We start from the raw sequence: 18,830 nt of genomic DNA on the forward strand, positions 1-18,830 counted from the left end.
CTCCTTGCCTGATGGGCTATTTAGCTTCTTCAGTAATGTTACAGACTTTCACATAAACATAAAAACAAGTAACTTCACATTCCTGGTTAAGCCTAACAGTCAGTCAGTGCTCTGGCAGACTGTAACAAATGGGGTTCCAAAGGACTCAAAACAACCAAGACAAAGAAGGATTAAAAATTAGAAAACATATAAGAATAACAAGAGTTCACTCCTAGAAGTGGTCTTTATTATTTTCTTCAAATAGAAAAATACAAACTAATTAAAAATGTTGATCATCGCTGTACTAAAACATGCTTTTCAAGACATGATATGTCTAAGGCAAAGCAGTAAGACATCAACAGACAGAAGACTTAATTAGGTATTAATAATAATATACAACATGATTGTTACTCAAAATCATTCAGTATAAGAATTAATCCTAAAATCAATCTCGTTTAAACTTTTGTTTTCTATTTACTTTTCAATTCCATAATTCTGACAGCTAGAAACTTAAGTCCCTTTTAGCATGTGTGCCAAGAATGTGGCATCTTACCTTGTGCATCTACCAACATTCTTAGCGTCCCCAGGAGTTTGAACTGAACCGGGGGCATTTCAGATTTAAGGAATTTCAAAACTGTCTCTGTGACCCCGGCTGATAACATCTTTGCTTTATTTACAACTAGAAGGGAAAAGAGACTATGGTTAAGATGGTGATAACAGTCTCAATAGACATTCACCTCAACACGCATCTAGCACTTCCTAGCTTTAAGACCCTGTGTTCTATTTCTCTACTTGGAAATGTGAAGAGTGAGGTGGTTGGGCATGCTGGTGTACGCCAGCAGTAAGGGCATGACATGGCGAGGTAGGAGGCTCAGGAGTTCAAGGTCCTCAGACACTACATGACAACACTGAGACCAGCCTGGGAGACAATCTACCTCAACACCTGCTGCCCAAAGGGGTGGGGGAGGACAAATAAACAGTGAGATTTGGTATATGTAGGTATCCTGCTTATGGGAACATAACAAACAAAAATCATACTGGTTTTTAAAACCTAATTTTAAAGCCCTGAGTTAGAAAATGTGTAAAGAAAATCTGAAAATGTCACATCTTACAAAGTATTTTTCTTCATCACTGTACTAATATAAATGTGAGACAGTATTAAATATTATCAATATGGATCTTCATGTTACTTTACTATTTTACTCTGTCAGAAATTTAATTTTAGGAAGTAAAGTAAAAGAATTAACCTTTAAAATCATCAATGTCATTTTCTCTAAAAGTGTCATTCTATAGTTCAAAACTGTTAACAAAAAGATTTACAAAAACTATATATCTGCCCATAGGATGAAAGAAAACAAAAAGGACCCAACTCCCTGACAGAACTGTTCTTTAGGGGACCCTGTTCACTGATGTCATGCCTTACTCCACCCAAAGATGCCTAAGAAAGCGTAGGCATGTGGTATAATAAAAAGCAAAGAGCTCATAGAAGTTGATCAGTTCATTTAGTTATCTCAAGAGACCAGCTGTGCATTGTCTCAGAAAACAGACGTAACATATAGTTCCCATTTCTCAGCTAGGAAAAGGTGAGCAATCAAGACTCTTCCTAGCCCCTTCCTCACCCTTCTGACACTGTGTCTCAGCATGTAGCCCTGGAAGGCCTGGAATTCCCTACTTCTATGAGACTGGCCACTAACAACCATTGTGTCTCCCAAGTGCTGGGATTGAGGCATGTGCCCCAACATTGGGCTCTCCCCCTTTCGCTGACAGGGAGGTCCACACACCACGTGGCTGCTTTATCTTACCTGGAATGGCTAGATTCCTGAGGGCACTTAGTGCTGCGTGCTGCACAGTCACGTTCCCATCTTCTACATGTCTGTCCAGCAAGTCCATGAGCTTTTCTACAATTCCATTGTCTACCATATGAATACAATTCCCATCTATACAAAACAAAGGCACAGTTTAAACTCTCCACCCATCTACATCAAAACTGAATACTCTGCCAGTCTTAGATAACTAAAGAGTTCTAAAGAGAAGGGAGGAGAAAATAAGTCTATAGGTTGAACTTCTGAAGCAAGACCTCAAAGTCTGAAATGTTCTAAAGCTGGAAAGTTTTGCAACAGATATGAATCTGTAAGTAAAACTCTATAACTGAATTGATGTGACCAGCCAACAATTAGGATAGACTAAAAATATCTAATGTGATCAGTCAATGATTAGGATAGACTAAAAATATCATCTAAAACTATTCTTACAATTTACACAAAGAGTAAAAGAACAGATAAATATCATGTTTAGGTTTGGGTTTTCTGACCAAGATATTGCCTAATATATATCCCAAAATCTGAGAAAATCCAAACTCTGCAATGCTTCAGGTCTCAAGCATACTGGATTAAGGGGCACTCAACCTGTGTTATATATGAATAGCTCACATTGGAGTAAAATTGAAGTAGAAAAACTCCACATTTTCTAAACATAAGAGTTCTTAGATTAACATCAAGGGTATCAGATTCACAAACTAAGAGGTCCAGTGCTGTTGAAATATTATTAAACTAAATACTGTACATCCATAGGATCATTCATATGTAAATTTCATGAGCTATAAGGGTATGACACAATAACCCAAGAATGAATATTCATGTTATTAAAGCCCAAATTGTAGCATGAATAATAAAAACCCAGAGACAAAAATTGGGGCTCAACCTGAAAACCAGAAAAGCAAGGCATCTAAGCCACTAGAGAAGTCTTACCTCTACCAAGGCTGGGCAACTATGGACTAAGCAGACTAAGCCTCTCTTTCCTCCATTTTATATTCCTTCTAGTGCTGGGATTAACGGTGTGTGACTCCCTAGGACTGGGATTAAAAGTGTGAGCCACCACCACCACCTGGATTTGTTTCTGCATTGATCTTGTGTAGCCCAGGGTAGTCTTGAACTCACAGAGATCCATTGGCCTTTGTCTCCCAAATTGTGGGATTAAAGGTGTGTGTTACCATTACCTGACATCTAGTGGCTTTAGCTTTGCCTCTGGTCTTCAGGAAAGATTTACTATTAAAATACAAGTAATATGCCGCTATACAAAATAACATGACTGGGAAAGATACATATCCCCCCATCAGATATATATGCTCAAGTTCACTAAATCAGAAGTGCAAAGTATTCAAATCCAATACATGATCACTGATCTTTCAATTTCAGAATGTAGATGACTATACGAAATGTGTCATTTGTTAGTAAAGTCAGTACAAATATTCCAGTCTTCTAAAAGATTAAGGAAACAACAAATATTTATGGACTTTCATGGGATCTGCAAGGTTACATAGTAAAACAGCTGACATTTAAAAGGCCAACACACCAGAGAGTTACATATCTGATGGAGGTTAAATTCACGAAGGCAGGGCCCATGAAAATGAAAAACACTGGCTTCTGAAGAGCTGGCTGTCCCTAAGTGCACATTCTCTTGTGTGATAACATGCTCCCCTCCTAACTCAGCTTTGGGACTCTTAAGCACGTCACACACAATTTTCCTGTGTTCTATTAGGATGACTTTCCCCCAAAACTGTGTATTCTGGCAAATAAAATAAGACAGTCAAACCTTTTGTCCCACACTTAATTAAAAAAAAAACGTAGAAGCCTGTTCTCTCTAATTAACTCTCTGGCAGGATGAGTTGGCCAGGCAGAAGTCCTTAGGGAGAGATCACAGGAGGGCTTTCAGAGAGCAGAACTGCAGGTGTCTGGCCTTGCTAGATCTAAGTCCTTCAAAGATTTATGATGAATTAGGGAGGTATTGCATGTGTCTGTCCGTTTTTATATCAGAATCTTTCAAGAGATCAATAGCACCTAACTGACTAACCATGTAGAGATATTAATCACACTAAAGAAATGTAAAATAATGCCTATATTCTTTGACTTTTCTTTAGATCTCTTGATGGTTTAGTTTTCTCCCTTTGTAACCTGTAGTGGCCCCTTTAAGAGACAGTGGGAACCAACACACAGCTGTAGCTGTGGTTGGCTACAACTAGTTGATAAGTTTTGCTACATTTCTTCAAAAAATGCCTGCATCCCTGAGAATTTTCCTTGTAGTTTATTACTAACAAGTTGTTAATGAGTGGATATGCGCACGCACACACACACACACACACACACACACACACACGGGCTTGGGGATTAGTAATAGCAGAAGAAATGGAGATTGGGATGAAATAAGATTGGAAGAGTAAAGATTCTGGAAGAAGACAGAATGCAGGAAAATGAAAAGGAAGAAAAAAGAATGCAGAGTAATTAAAACAAGAATGAATTAAAACAGAGATTTGTAACAAAGAACAGGAATTGGAATTAAAATTGAGACAGAATTAGAGCTAAGAAATTATAAGACAACTAAGGCAAGAAAATTAGAATAAAAGCAGAACAATCAAGAGGTATGACTGGAGCTGTGAACATGGGAGTCTTTTCTCAGATTAGAGAAGTCCTAAGATCCCTTTCGCTATGCTGAGGCCACCTGCCTGAACCTGGGGAGGAAATCAGCAGCACTCTGTGGGCTTTCAACAGGGCTGTACACTTTTAGAATATGAGATAGAAAAGCAGAAACTTAAAAATTCTAGAACACTTCACTTCAAGGAATAACGAATATGCATACCATTCCTGGCAAAATTTGCAATTGCTAATGCCCCAGCAAGCTGTAGCTGGTGGTTATTCGACGGGATCCAGGAAAGGACCCTTTGGAACACACTGCCCTTCCCACCTTCAAAAAGTTTCTGCATGGATTCATCTGGAGGGAAAGGAAACAAAGAGTTAAATAAGGTAAACATGACTAGGAGTGACAAACCCATGTACGTTCCAAGTGGATATCTACCTAGGAAACTAGACACCTCACAAAACATTAAGTTCATAATCGGAAAAATCTTGTAATAGGTTATTAGCAGAAATTAGACACTGAAAGTTATAAATTGTGTAGCTCGATTTCCAAGGACCACCCAGCTCTAAGTACTCTGGTGTCGTAACTGTCTCTTCCATATGACAGGTCTTCAAACACTGGAAGACAGCCAAGACTTTTAACTTTTTCTTGAATTTATCTCTTGTTCTTTTCGTAGTTGTGTATAAGGTTTCAAAACAACCACAGCAACAATAAGCGAGATAAGAAAATAAGATGCCCAGTGCCATGCTCACGAAAGGCACGAGAGGTCTAAAAATATCTGGTGACCAGGTTCTTAGATGGCAGACGTTAAAACTCACCTCCAAGCAGTAACAAAACCATCAGATCGGACGCGGTTTTAAGCTCAGCAATGTCGTCCTCTTTGTCACTATCCACCTTCTGCTGAACAATCTCTAGCAGACACTCTACCAACCCTGCTTCAACCAGCTGCAGCTTAATAGCATCTGAGGAGCAATGCAGACAGATCGTAAGTTTTGATGACACAGGGCCTCCAGTATACATGACCTGTTACGGAGAGTTTTAGCCAGTGCATTTTAAGTTAATGCATGATTTAGTTGTGATACAAAACAAAACACCTTTGAACACTTGGGTCTCAGGATGAAATACTTGATGGTCCAGCTTGATTACACGAAACTTACTTCATTTTTCTATAAAATTATTTATCCTCTCAAATGTCTTCCAGTACCCCAAGCACACCATGTCTCTTGTAGCTCTGACAATAACCAATATGACTATTCATTTAGATATTACGATTATGTTAAAAGGCAACAGTATATTATACACACATGTCTATAATATACACATACGTATTTGTTATGTGAAGTTAAAATATACCTATTACTGGTTTTGAATAAAAGCTATCAAAATTATGGAACTATTAGAAAATCTGAACCTATACACAAGTATACTTCGTTTGGTATTTGCACGGATGGAGTTTTTCTAGTGTGGTTTATAACTTGAGTTTCAAGTTTTCATGAACGTAAACTGTTTTTTGGAACACAGGTACATGGTGGTTCCTTGCACGAAATTCTATTTCCTAATATGTCTTATAGTTTCATTTTAAAAAACCTGACTGCAATGGTAACTTCACCTCCACACTGTCTGTCATTTTATAGTGCTAATATCTTAGACTATTATAATAGGACTTTATGTTTGCAGCCATCTCTCTCTTCTCTTTGTAAAACATTTAAGTTTACATCTTGGTGTTCCAGTTGGATTTTACTTCAGTCACTGGTTCCCACAGACGGTGTGGGTGTCACATACAGCAGTGGCAGTTCCAGTCCGTCACATGGAAGGAGCTTAAAATACACATATACTTAATGTTTGTTCTTTTAGGTAACTGCAGCATGGAAATTTTAAACTTTTTAAATTATCACCAGGATTATTAATTTTTGTTTGAATATCTTTGAGTACACAAAATACTATTTTTTTTTTAAATGCATCTGTACTGGGCCATACTTAAAGTAGGATGCTTCCTTGGTTACAGAACACTAGGACTATATACACACGCGTAGAAACTAGAATTGAAAACTATTATAAAAATAAAGTCTTAGAAATGTTACAGCCTTGAGCCACACTGATACAAAGTGACAGTTACTCTGCTCCTATAGCAAGAGAAAGAAATCATAAACAGGATGCAAATAATTGATACAGAAACAAGTTTTCAAAGGTCTGTCCGTCTGCCCCCTGCACAGCTATGCAACAGAAGGAAAACCCTGCCCTGTTGAACTCTGTAAGGAGGCACAGTGATTCTTTGGCAGAGGACTTGAAGATAAGGGTAACATTGTCATTCTGTAGAGACTCCTAATGAGATGAAAAAGAAGCTTCTCTCTGAAGAATGAGATTTAAGGCATTTAGCACATGTAAAATGTGCAGGATGAAGGTGACAGGTCTTTCTTATAGTCTGACCGTAACCACAGATTTAATGATCTCAAATGGCCTTATTGAAGAACCGTCAGCCATTATGGCAAAGTAGACTTTCTAGCACGTTTATCAACCCCATTTTACACGAGGATGATCCTTACCACTTCTTTGTATGGTATGTGTGAACGTATAAGGTGGCTCACATATGCATATATATTAAATTGTCTGTAACATTTCTAAGACTATATTTACATCAAATAAATTAAGGCAGGTTGTTTGGGTTCATGTTTCAGTTGGCCACACTGTGGTGGGGTACCATCACCAGGGAGCTTTTGCACAGTTAGGGCCCCCTTAGTTCATCGTCTTTGGACACACACACACACACACACACACACACACACACACACACAGTATGCTTTTATCCTAGGAGCTTCTCGACCCAGGCCAACCAATCTGGCAATCAAGATTCTCTATCATATAACCTTTATTTAAAAGCCAGAGAAAAGCCATACATGCAGAAAATACACACATAAACATATCAATTGTGAAAAAGACAATTACTCAGACCAATAAAGTGCCATCAATCCCTTCATATATTTCTCATTCTGCTCACAAGGCTCTCCCTTTGTATCTCTCACACCAATGCCCTGGGTGTTACGATAAATGAACTCCATACTTTATTATCTCACCAAAGAAATAGCCATTCCTAAAAACGAGTTTAGTGTTGTCTTATTACTATTTATGTGTGTGCTGGGGATTGAGTACAGGGCCTCATGCGTTCTAGGCTACTGAGCTATATCAGCTCTGACTTACTTTTCATTTAACTTTATATAACTGAAATATGTCTTTCTCAGTTTTTGCATTTTACTTTAAGATAAAAAAGGGATTATTTATTTTGTGTATGTGTGGCTAGGGGGACATGGGATGGAGAGGGGAATAAACACCCATGGAGAGACAGAGGGACAGCTTGCAGAAGTTGGTTCTCTACTTATGCTATGTGGCTTTGGGGACTGAACTAAGGTTTTTAGCCTTGGTATAAGGACTGCCTTCCCATATATTTTAAGATAAATTTTCGAGCTTTAAATTTCAAATTGAAGCCAGTACCTTATCTGAAATCTTCTTTAAAAAATATATGGGGAACTGCGTGTAACAATACATGTCTTTAATGGCAGTGCTCTAAAGGCAGAGACAGGTGGATCTCTGTGAGTTCGAGGCCAGCCTAGTCTACATAGTAACTGCCAGGACATCCAGAGCTGAAAAATATGAAAGCCTGTCAGGAAAAAAAAAAAAAAAAAAAAAGCAGTGGCATTTCTCCTGTATTTGCAGTATTATTCAGCAAGAAGTCTTTCTTTTCCTTCTGTGGTATATTTTAAATTATGTGCATTTTCCCTTTCCTTTCAAAAGCCTTGTGAGACTCTGGCCCTGGCTGCCTACATGAACGAGTTATCTTTTGCAATTTCAGATCTTTTCTGCCAGCACTCTGCACCGTCCCTTCCCAAAATGTCTACTCTTTTGGGGGGCTAAAGACAACAACAAAGGAACATAAATGAGCTTTCTTCCCTTTTGTAACTCTCTCTCCTTCTCTTTAGACTCTATCCAGGATTTCTCTTCTACCTGTGCTTCAGTTCATGGGTTCCCTAATTCCACTGTATTTAACTTGCTTTAAAGCTGCCACCAAGTACTTAATTTTGGTTGGAAATTTCAACGTTATTTTAAAATCTGCTGTGTTTACTTTTATTATTTATAATTTTCATTCTGATCTCTTTAAAGCTTACTTTTCATCTCTGAACATAGTAAGCGAACAGTTTCAGTCTTCTGTGTGTTTGCATGCTTCTCTGAGTATGGATGTTCATGGTGTACACATAGAAGCCAACAGACAAACTCAAGTGTTGGTTGTCATCTTTTGCCTTGTTTCTGACAGTCTCTCATTAATTGCTGGGCATATCAGGTTACTGCCTCTCATTTTGCTCCGACAGTACTAGAGTTACAGATGAATGGGTTTAAGTGGGTTCTAGGATTTGAACTTAGGTCCTCACACTTGTCCAGCAAGCAAAATCTGTCTAGCTCCCACTATCCCGGCTTTAAACCAATGGATAGTAATAGTAGTACCTGGAGGTTGGTGCTCTCTGTTTTGTTCTTATTTAGTGGGTTGTCTTGTTAGTGTCTGGCTCCTCTATGTATGTAGAAGACATGATATTTGAAAAATCGTTTGTACAATGGGTTTGTTTCCGGATTTGCTCCTATCTTTTTGGGTCCGTCTCTTAAGATGTTTTTGCCCAAAGAAGGTGTGATTCACCAACATCCCTATTGTTGACAGGTCTAGAAATCCTGGCTCTTATTCTCTTGAGTCTTTATAGGGTTCAAAGTGGAGTTCGGTCTCCTAAAACTGTGTGTCTGTGTGTCAGTGCATGTGGAGGCCAGAGGACAGCACTGCGTGCTTTCCTAAGTCATTCCGCACCCTGTTTCTGAGACAAGATCGTTCACTGAACCTGAAGCTCACTTACTGGACAGGCTTTCCTGCCTGGCCATCACCATCCAGGGATCTCCCCGTTCCCATTGCGGCCACACTCGCCTTTTACATGGGTTCCGGGACCTGATGCTTGAATGGCAAAGACCTTAACCATTGAGCCATCTCTGCGGCCCTCATCTATCTTCTACGTTAGAGCAGAACTAACTACGGAGGTATCTTTGCTAAGACTTTAACATCAAACTTGGAAAGCAGCCTCTCTAAACTCAGATACAGTCATGGAATAGATAATAAAGCTGAAGTTAGAGATACGAAAATAAAATATAACAGCGTGACTAGCCCAAAGACGAGCTCTCAGTTAAGATCCGGCATTAAAGAACCTTAGAAGCCCCTACATGATCAAACATCAAAAGGTGGTTTTTCCTTACCATTTTCTGCCAGGGGAGCTAGAACTTCAAATATCATTTCTCTTTTATCATGTTCTATTTGTTTCTTGAAAAGTTTTACCAGCTCTTCAGCAATGTTTGTACTAGCAAACTGCTCTTTACTCGACTCTGAAAAATAAGAGAAAAATTTAGAGTAAGCAAACAAAATTAAACCCAGAAATTTGTTTCCTGTTACTGTTAACATTTGAGCACTTTGTACTATTGATGAACACAAATGTTCTCAGACACAGGAAACAAACTGATTTCTAATGTCCCTGAAAAAGAAAGTGTCTAAAGCTTTAGAGAGAATGTTCTGACCCAGTTACATTTGGGGTCATAACAAATGTTCACTGGCGTAATATATAGGTAGCTATAGCAACGGTAAAATTACTGAGTTATAAATTCATCCTTTCAAGGCTTTCACACAAAGAAGAAAATTGTTCATAACAAATTGTATTTTACATTGCTGAATAAAAGATGACATCATTGCATCTTGAGTCTAACTTAATTGAAATGTTTTTGTGCTGGTTCTCACATGACCGCTGTATTTTTGTTATTAGTTTTTGCAGTGTTAGAGATTAAATCGAAGGCTTTGTGTATGTACTCTATCAGTGAGACACAGCTTGCAGATACTATTTAAAAGCCAGTTCATCCGTGTTCTTGAAGTCTCATGGCCTGTCCTCTTCAGCAGGTCTCAGCTCTCCCTCTCTCGGAATTCACTCTCAGCCAGCACTGGAATGCCTCCACTTCTCACACAGAGCAGCCCTCTCTTCAATTGCCATTCAATTTCATTTTTATAAACAAGTTTCTTAAACACATCTTCTATTTACACCGCCTCCACTCTTTTGGCTTACACACATCAGATCCATCCCTAAATGCTTATTACTTTCACCTATGCATGAGCATGCTTTTGGTAACTACTCCTTTCCCCTCTCCTCAAAGAGTAAAACAGAGTCAAATGCAGAAATGCTCTTCTCAGCCCTGCAAATCCACAACACCGGCGAGGTCAGGGTGGCCGCTTAACTTCCTTCCCACGAAGTCATATAGCTCTGCACGTTATACAAGATGTAGAAATACAACCATGACAGGATTGAAACTGGTCCTATGTGTGCTTGTACACTCCCGCCTATCAAGGATGGCGTCCTTTCCTTCCCTGGAACTCACTAAGATTAGGTGACACGAAGCTCACCAGCCTCTGCTTTCTTCACTCCACTCTTAAGCTTTCCAAGGAAGAGGACATCACAGGCGAAGGGTACCTGTGGTAGAACGAGTTCTCTAGAGCGCCACTGTCCTACACAAACAGGCAACACTCATCTTTGTATTTTATTTCACCCGTCAGCTTCAAATTATTATCTGTCATAAAATGAATGCAAAATATTGGCAAAACATCTAATTTTCATGCCGCCACTAAAGCCCATCGTGTGTTTTACAGTTCAGCGCATTCTAAGTTCAGACTCACCACATTTCCATGTTCAACAGGACCTGTGGTGGTGGCTGCTCTGTGCAGGGCGGTCCCAGGAGTGTGGAGGAAAGCATGGAACTGACGGCAAGTGACGAGATACCTGAGCCATTGTTTATGTTTTCACACAAAAGATGACATCAGTCTGAGATTCTAAAGTGACTTCTACAACAACACTGGACAAAAACTCCTACGACCTACTTAGTTTAAAGGAAACTAACATTTCTAAACACTGGCCGAAACTTCTTCCCTTCTTAGCCTCACTTGAAAACCTGTATGTTAATCAATTTAGCATGAAAAAGCAAAGCAAAGCAGAGAGGCTCACTAGGACCCACTACGGAATGATGACTTCTGAGCTAGGTGTGGCACACCTTTAACCCTGCACTTAGGGGAGAGGCGAGTGGACTCTTATGAATGAGTCCAGCGTGGACTAAGTAGTGAGTTCTAGGTCAGCCAAGCTACAACGTTAGACCCAGTCTGAGAAAAGAAAAAGAGAAAGACTTTAAAAAGTATTTCCAGAGCAGGTGAGATAGCCCAGTAGGTAAAAACATTTGCCACATAAACCCGATGAGCTGTGTTTGAAACCTAGAACCCACAGTGGAGAAGAAAGACTTGCTGAAGTTGCCATCAGCTCTCCAGTCAGACAGACACATACACCCCGCTATTACTTTAAGCTTTGAGTCAACTGAAGCACTAAAAATTATAGTGTGCAAAGGGTACAAACTTTTAGAAAGATCAATAATAAAGTACTGGTGCCTTATGTTTCATTATAAAATGGAAGATTAATAAATATATTTATGATTTAACTATTATATTACCTAGGACAAAATACCAGTGGCTCTCCTATGAATATAATAAATGATTATAAACATTGCTGTGGGGATGATTGGAGATGAAAGGGAAAGCAAGAGATAGAGAAGGAAATAATACAGGAAGTAGAGAAAAAACAAAAACAGAGAAGGAGATGAAGGGCTGAGGCCAATGGTCTTTTTGTTATGACAAAGAAGTGTCTACAGGATTGGCTTTGTTCTGCCTGTTTTCATATTTTCAAAGGTTTCTTGAATTTTGCCCTAGAACACAGACGGCTCAGCAGGTGAAGGCATTTGAGGCCAATCCTGGCAACCTGAATTCAATCCCAGGGATCCACATGATACAAAGACTAAAGCAGCTCTTGCAAGTGACCCTCTGACCTCTACACTCACACTGTGGTGTGTGTACATGCACTTACATACTCTCTAAATGCAATATAAATATATAAATATATTTATATGAAAACCCATCACTTTTAGGGATTCTGTAAGAAGATAATCACTTTAGTTTGCTAATGCTTTTAAGGTTATATAATCAAATAAGTTTATATTAAAAAAGGAATTATTGTGTATGTGCTGGTGTGAGTAAAACCACAGGCCTCTTCTAGGTTTTACAAGCACACTATTTTGAGCTATATACTCAAAGCTCCTAGAATTTAAATCCTAATATATAAAAAAATCAGAGAAGCAAAATAGCAACTGTAAACAAATTAATAAAAAATAGAATTTGATACATTTTTTAACATTGAGGAAAATACCTTGAATACTTAAAAGAAAAACTGAAATCATTTACATGTTCATAAAGAAGTAGCCACTGTAAGAGCATTAATAAGTTACTGACACTTGCGGCTTGTGATATAGACTTACCGAGTTCTGCTAAATTCCCGAAGGCAACAAGACACATTTCTGTAAGAGCAGCATTGTGGCAGTGGATGCCCAGTAATTTCACTAAGGTTGGGATAACACCCATATTGATTAGCTGAGCTTGAAGGGAATCTGTTAAAACAGAAAGAGAAAAAAACGAAAGAAGTGTTTATAGTATCAGATATAGTCAAACAGAAAACATCTGTTACTTTCTGTAACTCAGTTCTCTTTGAATTACAGCAAAGGCAAATGAAGTCCATTTGCTTCATTTTGGTTGTGAGCCTAGACTTTATTGGCTGAACCATCTCTCCAGCACAAGTACACTCATTTGATTGACTTGAATATTTTAATCACAGTTCAGAAGAGCTGAGATCTTTTAATCTTTTCAATAATTATCAGAAATTTAAAGATAATTTAAACAAACCATTATTCTTTTTCTTCTTGATGGGGTCTTCATATACCTTTAATATGTTTAATGATGAACCTTTTAAGATATATAAACAATTAAACACACCATTGGTTTTTAGTGTTAGAAACATCAGTTGGGTATCTGCAACTCATAGGATATATGGAAAGACTAAGAAAACCAGGAAGCTTAGAGACCAAGAAAGAAGAGAAAAATCATAGAATTTTAAAAATGCAGTTGCTTCATAATCAGAAAAAAAAAACATCAAAAGTAGGTCACAGAAAAGCAACTGGTTCTGAGCATTTGCGAGCAGAATGTTTTGTGATGATTGCTGGAAAGCAATGCGGTTTTTAAGAAGGGAGGAAGAGTTCCCTAAAGTAGCTTTTTATCAGTTCTACTTAACTAAGGTCATCTCAGTAGGACAGAGAGGAGGACATCAACACTGTCATGTTTACTTCAGTTTTCTAAGTAACTAAATAGCTTTAAGGTGCTAAACATGCCTTGTGTCCCCACAATGTTTCTTCACAGATAGCGCTAATAAATCCTGGATCAAGGTGAAGGTAAATTAACCCAAATGAAAACCAGAAGTAGTATCTCTTAGAATAAGCTAAGAAGGATGACAAACATTCAGGCATTTACACAAAACACTGCTATCAATAATGGGTTCATCTGAAGACAGGAATGCTCCTTCCAAGCTGGGTTTTATTTTATTTTTTATTTTTATTTTTTGGTTTGCTTTTCTACTTTAAAATGATATACTATTTAAAAGCTAATTATTCTCTCCAATCACTAAAGTCATCTATCTGGGATGTAAAGGGAAAGTTGTTTCCTACAAAATACATTTTCTTCACAGCACAAATCCCTTGATAGCTACCAATCACTTCTTTATTTATTGTTCTTCACAATTCTTAACCTGTAGATAAGGATGTGAGCGGGTGGCTAGGGAGAGAACACAAATGAAGGGCTGAGCTGCCGCAAAGGTCAGGTCATTACTTGCCTGGTGGTCTTCGTTGTTACTTCCTTGTGGCTTTTAGAATAAATTATGAAGAGATGGTCAAAGACTAATAGTTTCCCCTGAAAACTGAATATGTAATTATGGCTAATTATCTAGTTTGATTATTGGGGCCTGTCTGTACTAGAAAGGGGCCTATTATCAAAACAAGACTAGAAGATAAATTTGAGAAAAAGGCAGGGCTACATTTACAGTTTAAACAACCCAATAATACATTTCAAAATTAGCAGTGGAATTATGAAGTTTATTCTAAATGAAGTAAAAGTATATTCAATGAAATAATTTGCTTTTATACTTTTAATGCAAAAACTTTCCTGAATATACAATGAAGCATTTAAAGGAATGATTCTCAAGGTTTACAAGCAAAACACTTAGGTTACCCAATGCAGTGCACTATAGTCTATGGGCTGAATACTTCCATTGTAAGTGTACTATGTACGATGATCATGCACCCAAAACCTCTCCGAGTTAGACATGACTCTGTTTACTTACCAGTAGCGTTCTGCACAGGTAGATGGAGCCAGCATATCTCTGCTCTTTAGCAGTAAGAACTACTCATTTGACTATCTCGTCACATACTGCAGAACTGCTGAGCTCTAAATCTCAGGTACATAAGCGTGAGCACTAGCGCATGCATTGAGTGAGTCAAACTCTGCTCTGTGTGTGCTTACGGAAGCATCACACACCCCCTCAGTACTGTCTGTAAGAGCTCTACAAATACCCAACAGTGCAGGGACATCGGAGGAACATTCTATGAGGAAGGTGACTAAACAGGGTGATGCCGCTTACAAGATGAAGCTCTTCACATTCTAACTTGGCACCACTATCATGTCCTTGGACTACTTAAAACAGGTCATAAATTTAGGTTTCAGGCTACAGAAGGACAAAAACGTAAGAAATGCAGTAGAGCTTAGCGAAGTCTTTGAGATGCAGATGCACTAGTAACATTGGAATTATAGTGGATCATCAGGAAGAGTAGCACAGCCAAGTAGCCAATTGTGTCAGTCACCTCGATTTGTGAGAACAGCTTCTTTCTGAAAGCATGTTTAAAAACTACTCAGGAGCTAAATTAATTATATGCTCACATATAACACACATACCACACACAAGAGAAAATGTACAGTCATCCAATTGGACAGACTCATTTTGGACCAAATGAGTGCATTCTTTTATATTTATTTTTCTGATGCTAACTGAAAGTGATCATCATACTGAACTCTAAAATTTGTTCATAATGCATGTAAAATTTCCTTGGATATTGAAGACCCAGAGGAGAAAAAAATGAACTTAGATAAGCAGGCACAAACTTTCACTTTATGGAAAGAGGCATTCTAGAATACTGTTTTCTAATTGTTGAAACCCTTCCAGAAAAACTACCAAAGGAAAACCTGTTTTATAATACTAGATCTTCCTTGTTGTTTTCAATATGTTGACATGTGTGGCGATCATGTATGAAGAATGGTTAGTTAAAACACTGGTGTTCTGGATGTACCCAGGCAGTGACATCAAGAGGTTAACTACCGTATTCCTTATGGTAACAATAGTCACAGTAAAAATGCCATTTTTCTCAGCAACTTTACTTTTGAATACACTTTGTATAGATTGTTCATGTTAACATATAATGAGCTTATCACTTTAAAATATTATAGGAAACACTTAAAATTTTAATTTCTATCTCTATAAGCATTGCGAGTAATAACCTATACCACACAAAAGATCTCCAAGAGTTTTTTCATTATCTTTTTACGTGTCTGAAAGGGCTCAGAGGTCAAATGTTTAAGAGTCACTAGCTACCCAATTTTTATAAAAGTTGGGAGTGTAGGGGAAATATCATGGAAAAATATTCTGAATTTTAATGGAGTACTTGGCAGATGTAATAAGGAGGGGGGGCGTCCAAGCAACAACAGAAAGCATGCTATAACTTAGGCTTTGGTTTCAGATAATTTTGAAAGAAATAACTTTAATAAGGCATCTTAATGTCTCATCTTTTTTATCTCAACAGGCTCTACTTGGGCCTAGTAGACTATCCAGATCTAGTTTATTTCAGCTGTAACTATGTGTCCAACACTTGGGAAGCCTTCAGTGAGGTGGGGATCTTATTTGTGAGGGGGTATTCTTAGTCATGGAAGCAAATTAGTACATAAATGAAATTTTTTAATTGTCAAAAGAAAGCTTATGAATGTTCTCCAACAGATAACAGCTGACATTCATGCTATCGTGAATCTGATCAGAAGCGAAACTTTTACAATTAAAGACCAACGGGAAGGAATTCACAGAACCACAAAGAATTCATGTTTTCTGGATACACCAAAGAGCACATGGACAAGAGCAAGACTGTGACATTTGTATCCCTAAACAAACACCAGCAACTCTAGGTGAATCTGTATCAGAGCTTCTACAAACACAGAAACTCACACAATACAACCCAGGCCCAGACACATCAAACACGTATGTGTGAGACAGTCTTTAGACAACATGTCTGAAGACTTTCTACATCTGCTCCTGACACACGTCACAGACAAATGCTGACCAAAGTACAGATTTACAAATCTACATTATATCAAGATGACACAGGCCCTACATGATCTATGGGGAGGAAGAGAGAGAAAGGCACTGAGGGGGTGCAATACAGATGCATATACAAAGAGATAGAAGGCAATCAACGCATGCGCTGGTGTGAACACTTACCTACCTACATTTGAATCTCAATGGTTCCAAGTTCTTCAGGTCACATTCATGGAAACTCCAAAGAATGGAGATCTGGAGAGAAGATCTCAAGTTGAGGAACCTTTTTCCCCCTGAGTTTTAAGTTCAATGTTTAAAACATTGGTATAGACTATAGGTGCACAAAAGTATGTGGAAATGCCAATAACTCAGTTATATTAACCAATTAGTAAAAATAAGTTCCTTAAGTTTTTAACATGTTTAGTTTATTCCTAATTATCTACAGACAATGCTAAAAGATTATTAGCCCTACTGGTAAGACTTAAAGATGAAACTTTATCAAAAGGAAAGGCCCTTCTAAAAATACAGCCTATACATCAGTATGGATACATGGTGTTTCTGTTAGTCACAGAATAAAGGTAGGATATTGCTACACAGAGGCTTGCATTAAAACCCCACACTAAAGCAAGTGAGCACTGCACAGCTGGTATGGGGAGCACTGCACAGCTGGTATGGGGAGCACTGCACAAGTGGGACAGGGGAAACCAGAAGGCAGAAGTCTTGCTGAGCTGCTCTATTACAAACTGGTTAAAAAAAACATCGGAGCCTAATAGCCTGACAAAAACCACCTGTGACTTAATGAAACACCTGCATCCCCCAAACCAGGATATGAATATTAAAAATTAGAAATGATTTTGGTAATGTAGCGTTTAAGACTCGAAGCGGGTTTTAGCGCATTACTACTGAGATGAAAGCTGATGTAAACACAGTTACAGAAAGGCGAGCAGTGTTAACTGGCTGCACAAATGTACCTGTGCAAGTAAAGACTTCACTCTAAGAACAGTGCCCCGCTGCTGATTCCAGGGAGCACACAGAAGTTTATCCTAAACCCAGTGCTGAGGGGATAAAGCCACAACTAAGTATTCTAAAATAAACCTCAAATCCAGTACATCAAATCAAACGTGCATATGTGTTTCATATCCAGAATGTCGCATTAGTTCTCAGGTTATCTTTCAATGACACAGTCATTTCAAAAAAGAAAATAAAAAGCAAATCAAGATGTGTTAAGTCTTGAGAATATTGGAAGCTTAACCAATACTCATACTCCAAGTTAGTAAGTAAATTCAAGCATGTTCTTTTGGAGTTTTGAAAATAAAGCAGTCTCAACCCAGCACGCCTTGTCTCTGCAGGTTAAGAACAGTACCTTAGGCAGGATAGGAAACTGTGGTCACAGACCCAAAGAGACTTCCAAGAGCATCTGGACAGCATCCCAAGCCCAATCCGTGTTCCCAGACCAATGATATGCAGTGATTACATCTTTATCAAAAAGACATCTTTACTCAATATCATCTTTAGGTTAAATTATTTAGTGCAGATGAACTCCAGTTTAGATGAATGCCACAGCCAATGATATTTCTACAGGTATGACTACTTTGATTTTAAAAGTAAGTTCTCATCTCAGAAATTAAGATTAGAACACTCACATACAACTTAATTTTTACTGATTCTTTGTGGATTTCACAAAATAAATACCCTGGTGGCTTAGTGTGGGTGAGCCAGCCAGAAGACATTAACAGGAAAATCAGCACCTCCCCTTGCTGTTTGAGACATAGCGTGAACTAGCCAGGACAGTGCTGAGAGCTCACCCTGGTGTTGAGGGTGAAGGAGAGCAGGCAGGCTCATCAGTCCAGCAACCATTCAGACCCAGACCCAGGGCTGTGACTGACCAGTCCCAACATCCACCCTGTGATCCACTGAAGCATGAGAAAGGACCAGTTCTGAAGACCCAAAGTTGCAGGATCTGCCTATCATAGGATATCCAAGAGGAGCAGCGGTGAGGGCCCAGTACTGATGATGTAGCAAAAACCAGGGGCCTTGAACCAGACCAACAACTCACTGCAGTGACCATTAGCAAGTATTCACACATGGACTAGAGTGCGGGCTGTGCCACAC

The 18,830-nt window shown here is 38.5% G+C and overlaps 1 protein-coding gene across 4 annotated transcripts in view; it reads right to left on the reverse strand.

Annotated features, from left to right (window-relative positions):
- The window catches only part of Rap1gds1 (Rap1 GTPase-GDP dissociation stimulator 1), a 123,404-nt gene that overhangs the window by 13,083 nt on the left and 91,491 nt on the right, over positions 1-18,830 (reverse strand). For all 4 annotated transcript variants that reach the window (XM_057793531.1, XM_057793530.1, XM_057793529.1 and 1 more), the window contains 6 exons: positions 12,799-12,927; positions 9,667-9,792; positions 5,208-5,351; positions 4,612-4,743; positions 1,782-1,916; positions 533-658 (listed from right to left, as the gene is read on the reverse strand). In XM_057793531.1, coding sequence (XP_057649514.1) covers positions 533-658; positions 1,782-1,916; positions 4,612-4,743; positions 5,208-5,351; positions 9,667-9,792; positions 12,799-12,927 — 792 coding nt within the window. The remainder of the gene's footprint in view (positions 1-532; positions 659-1,781; positions 1,917-4,611; positions 4,744-5,207; positions 5,352-9,666; positions 9,793-12,798; positions 12,928-18,830) is intronic.

Source organism: Chionomys nivalis, chromosome 18 (assembly GCF_950005125.1).
Source record: "Chionomys nivalis chromosome 18, mChiNiv1.1, whole genome shotgun sequence".
Taxonomy (NCBI): domain Eukaryota; kingdom Metazoa; phylum Chordata; class Mammalia; order Rodentia; family Cricetidae; genus Chionomys; species Chionomys nivalis.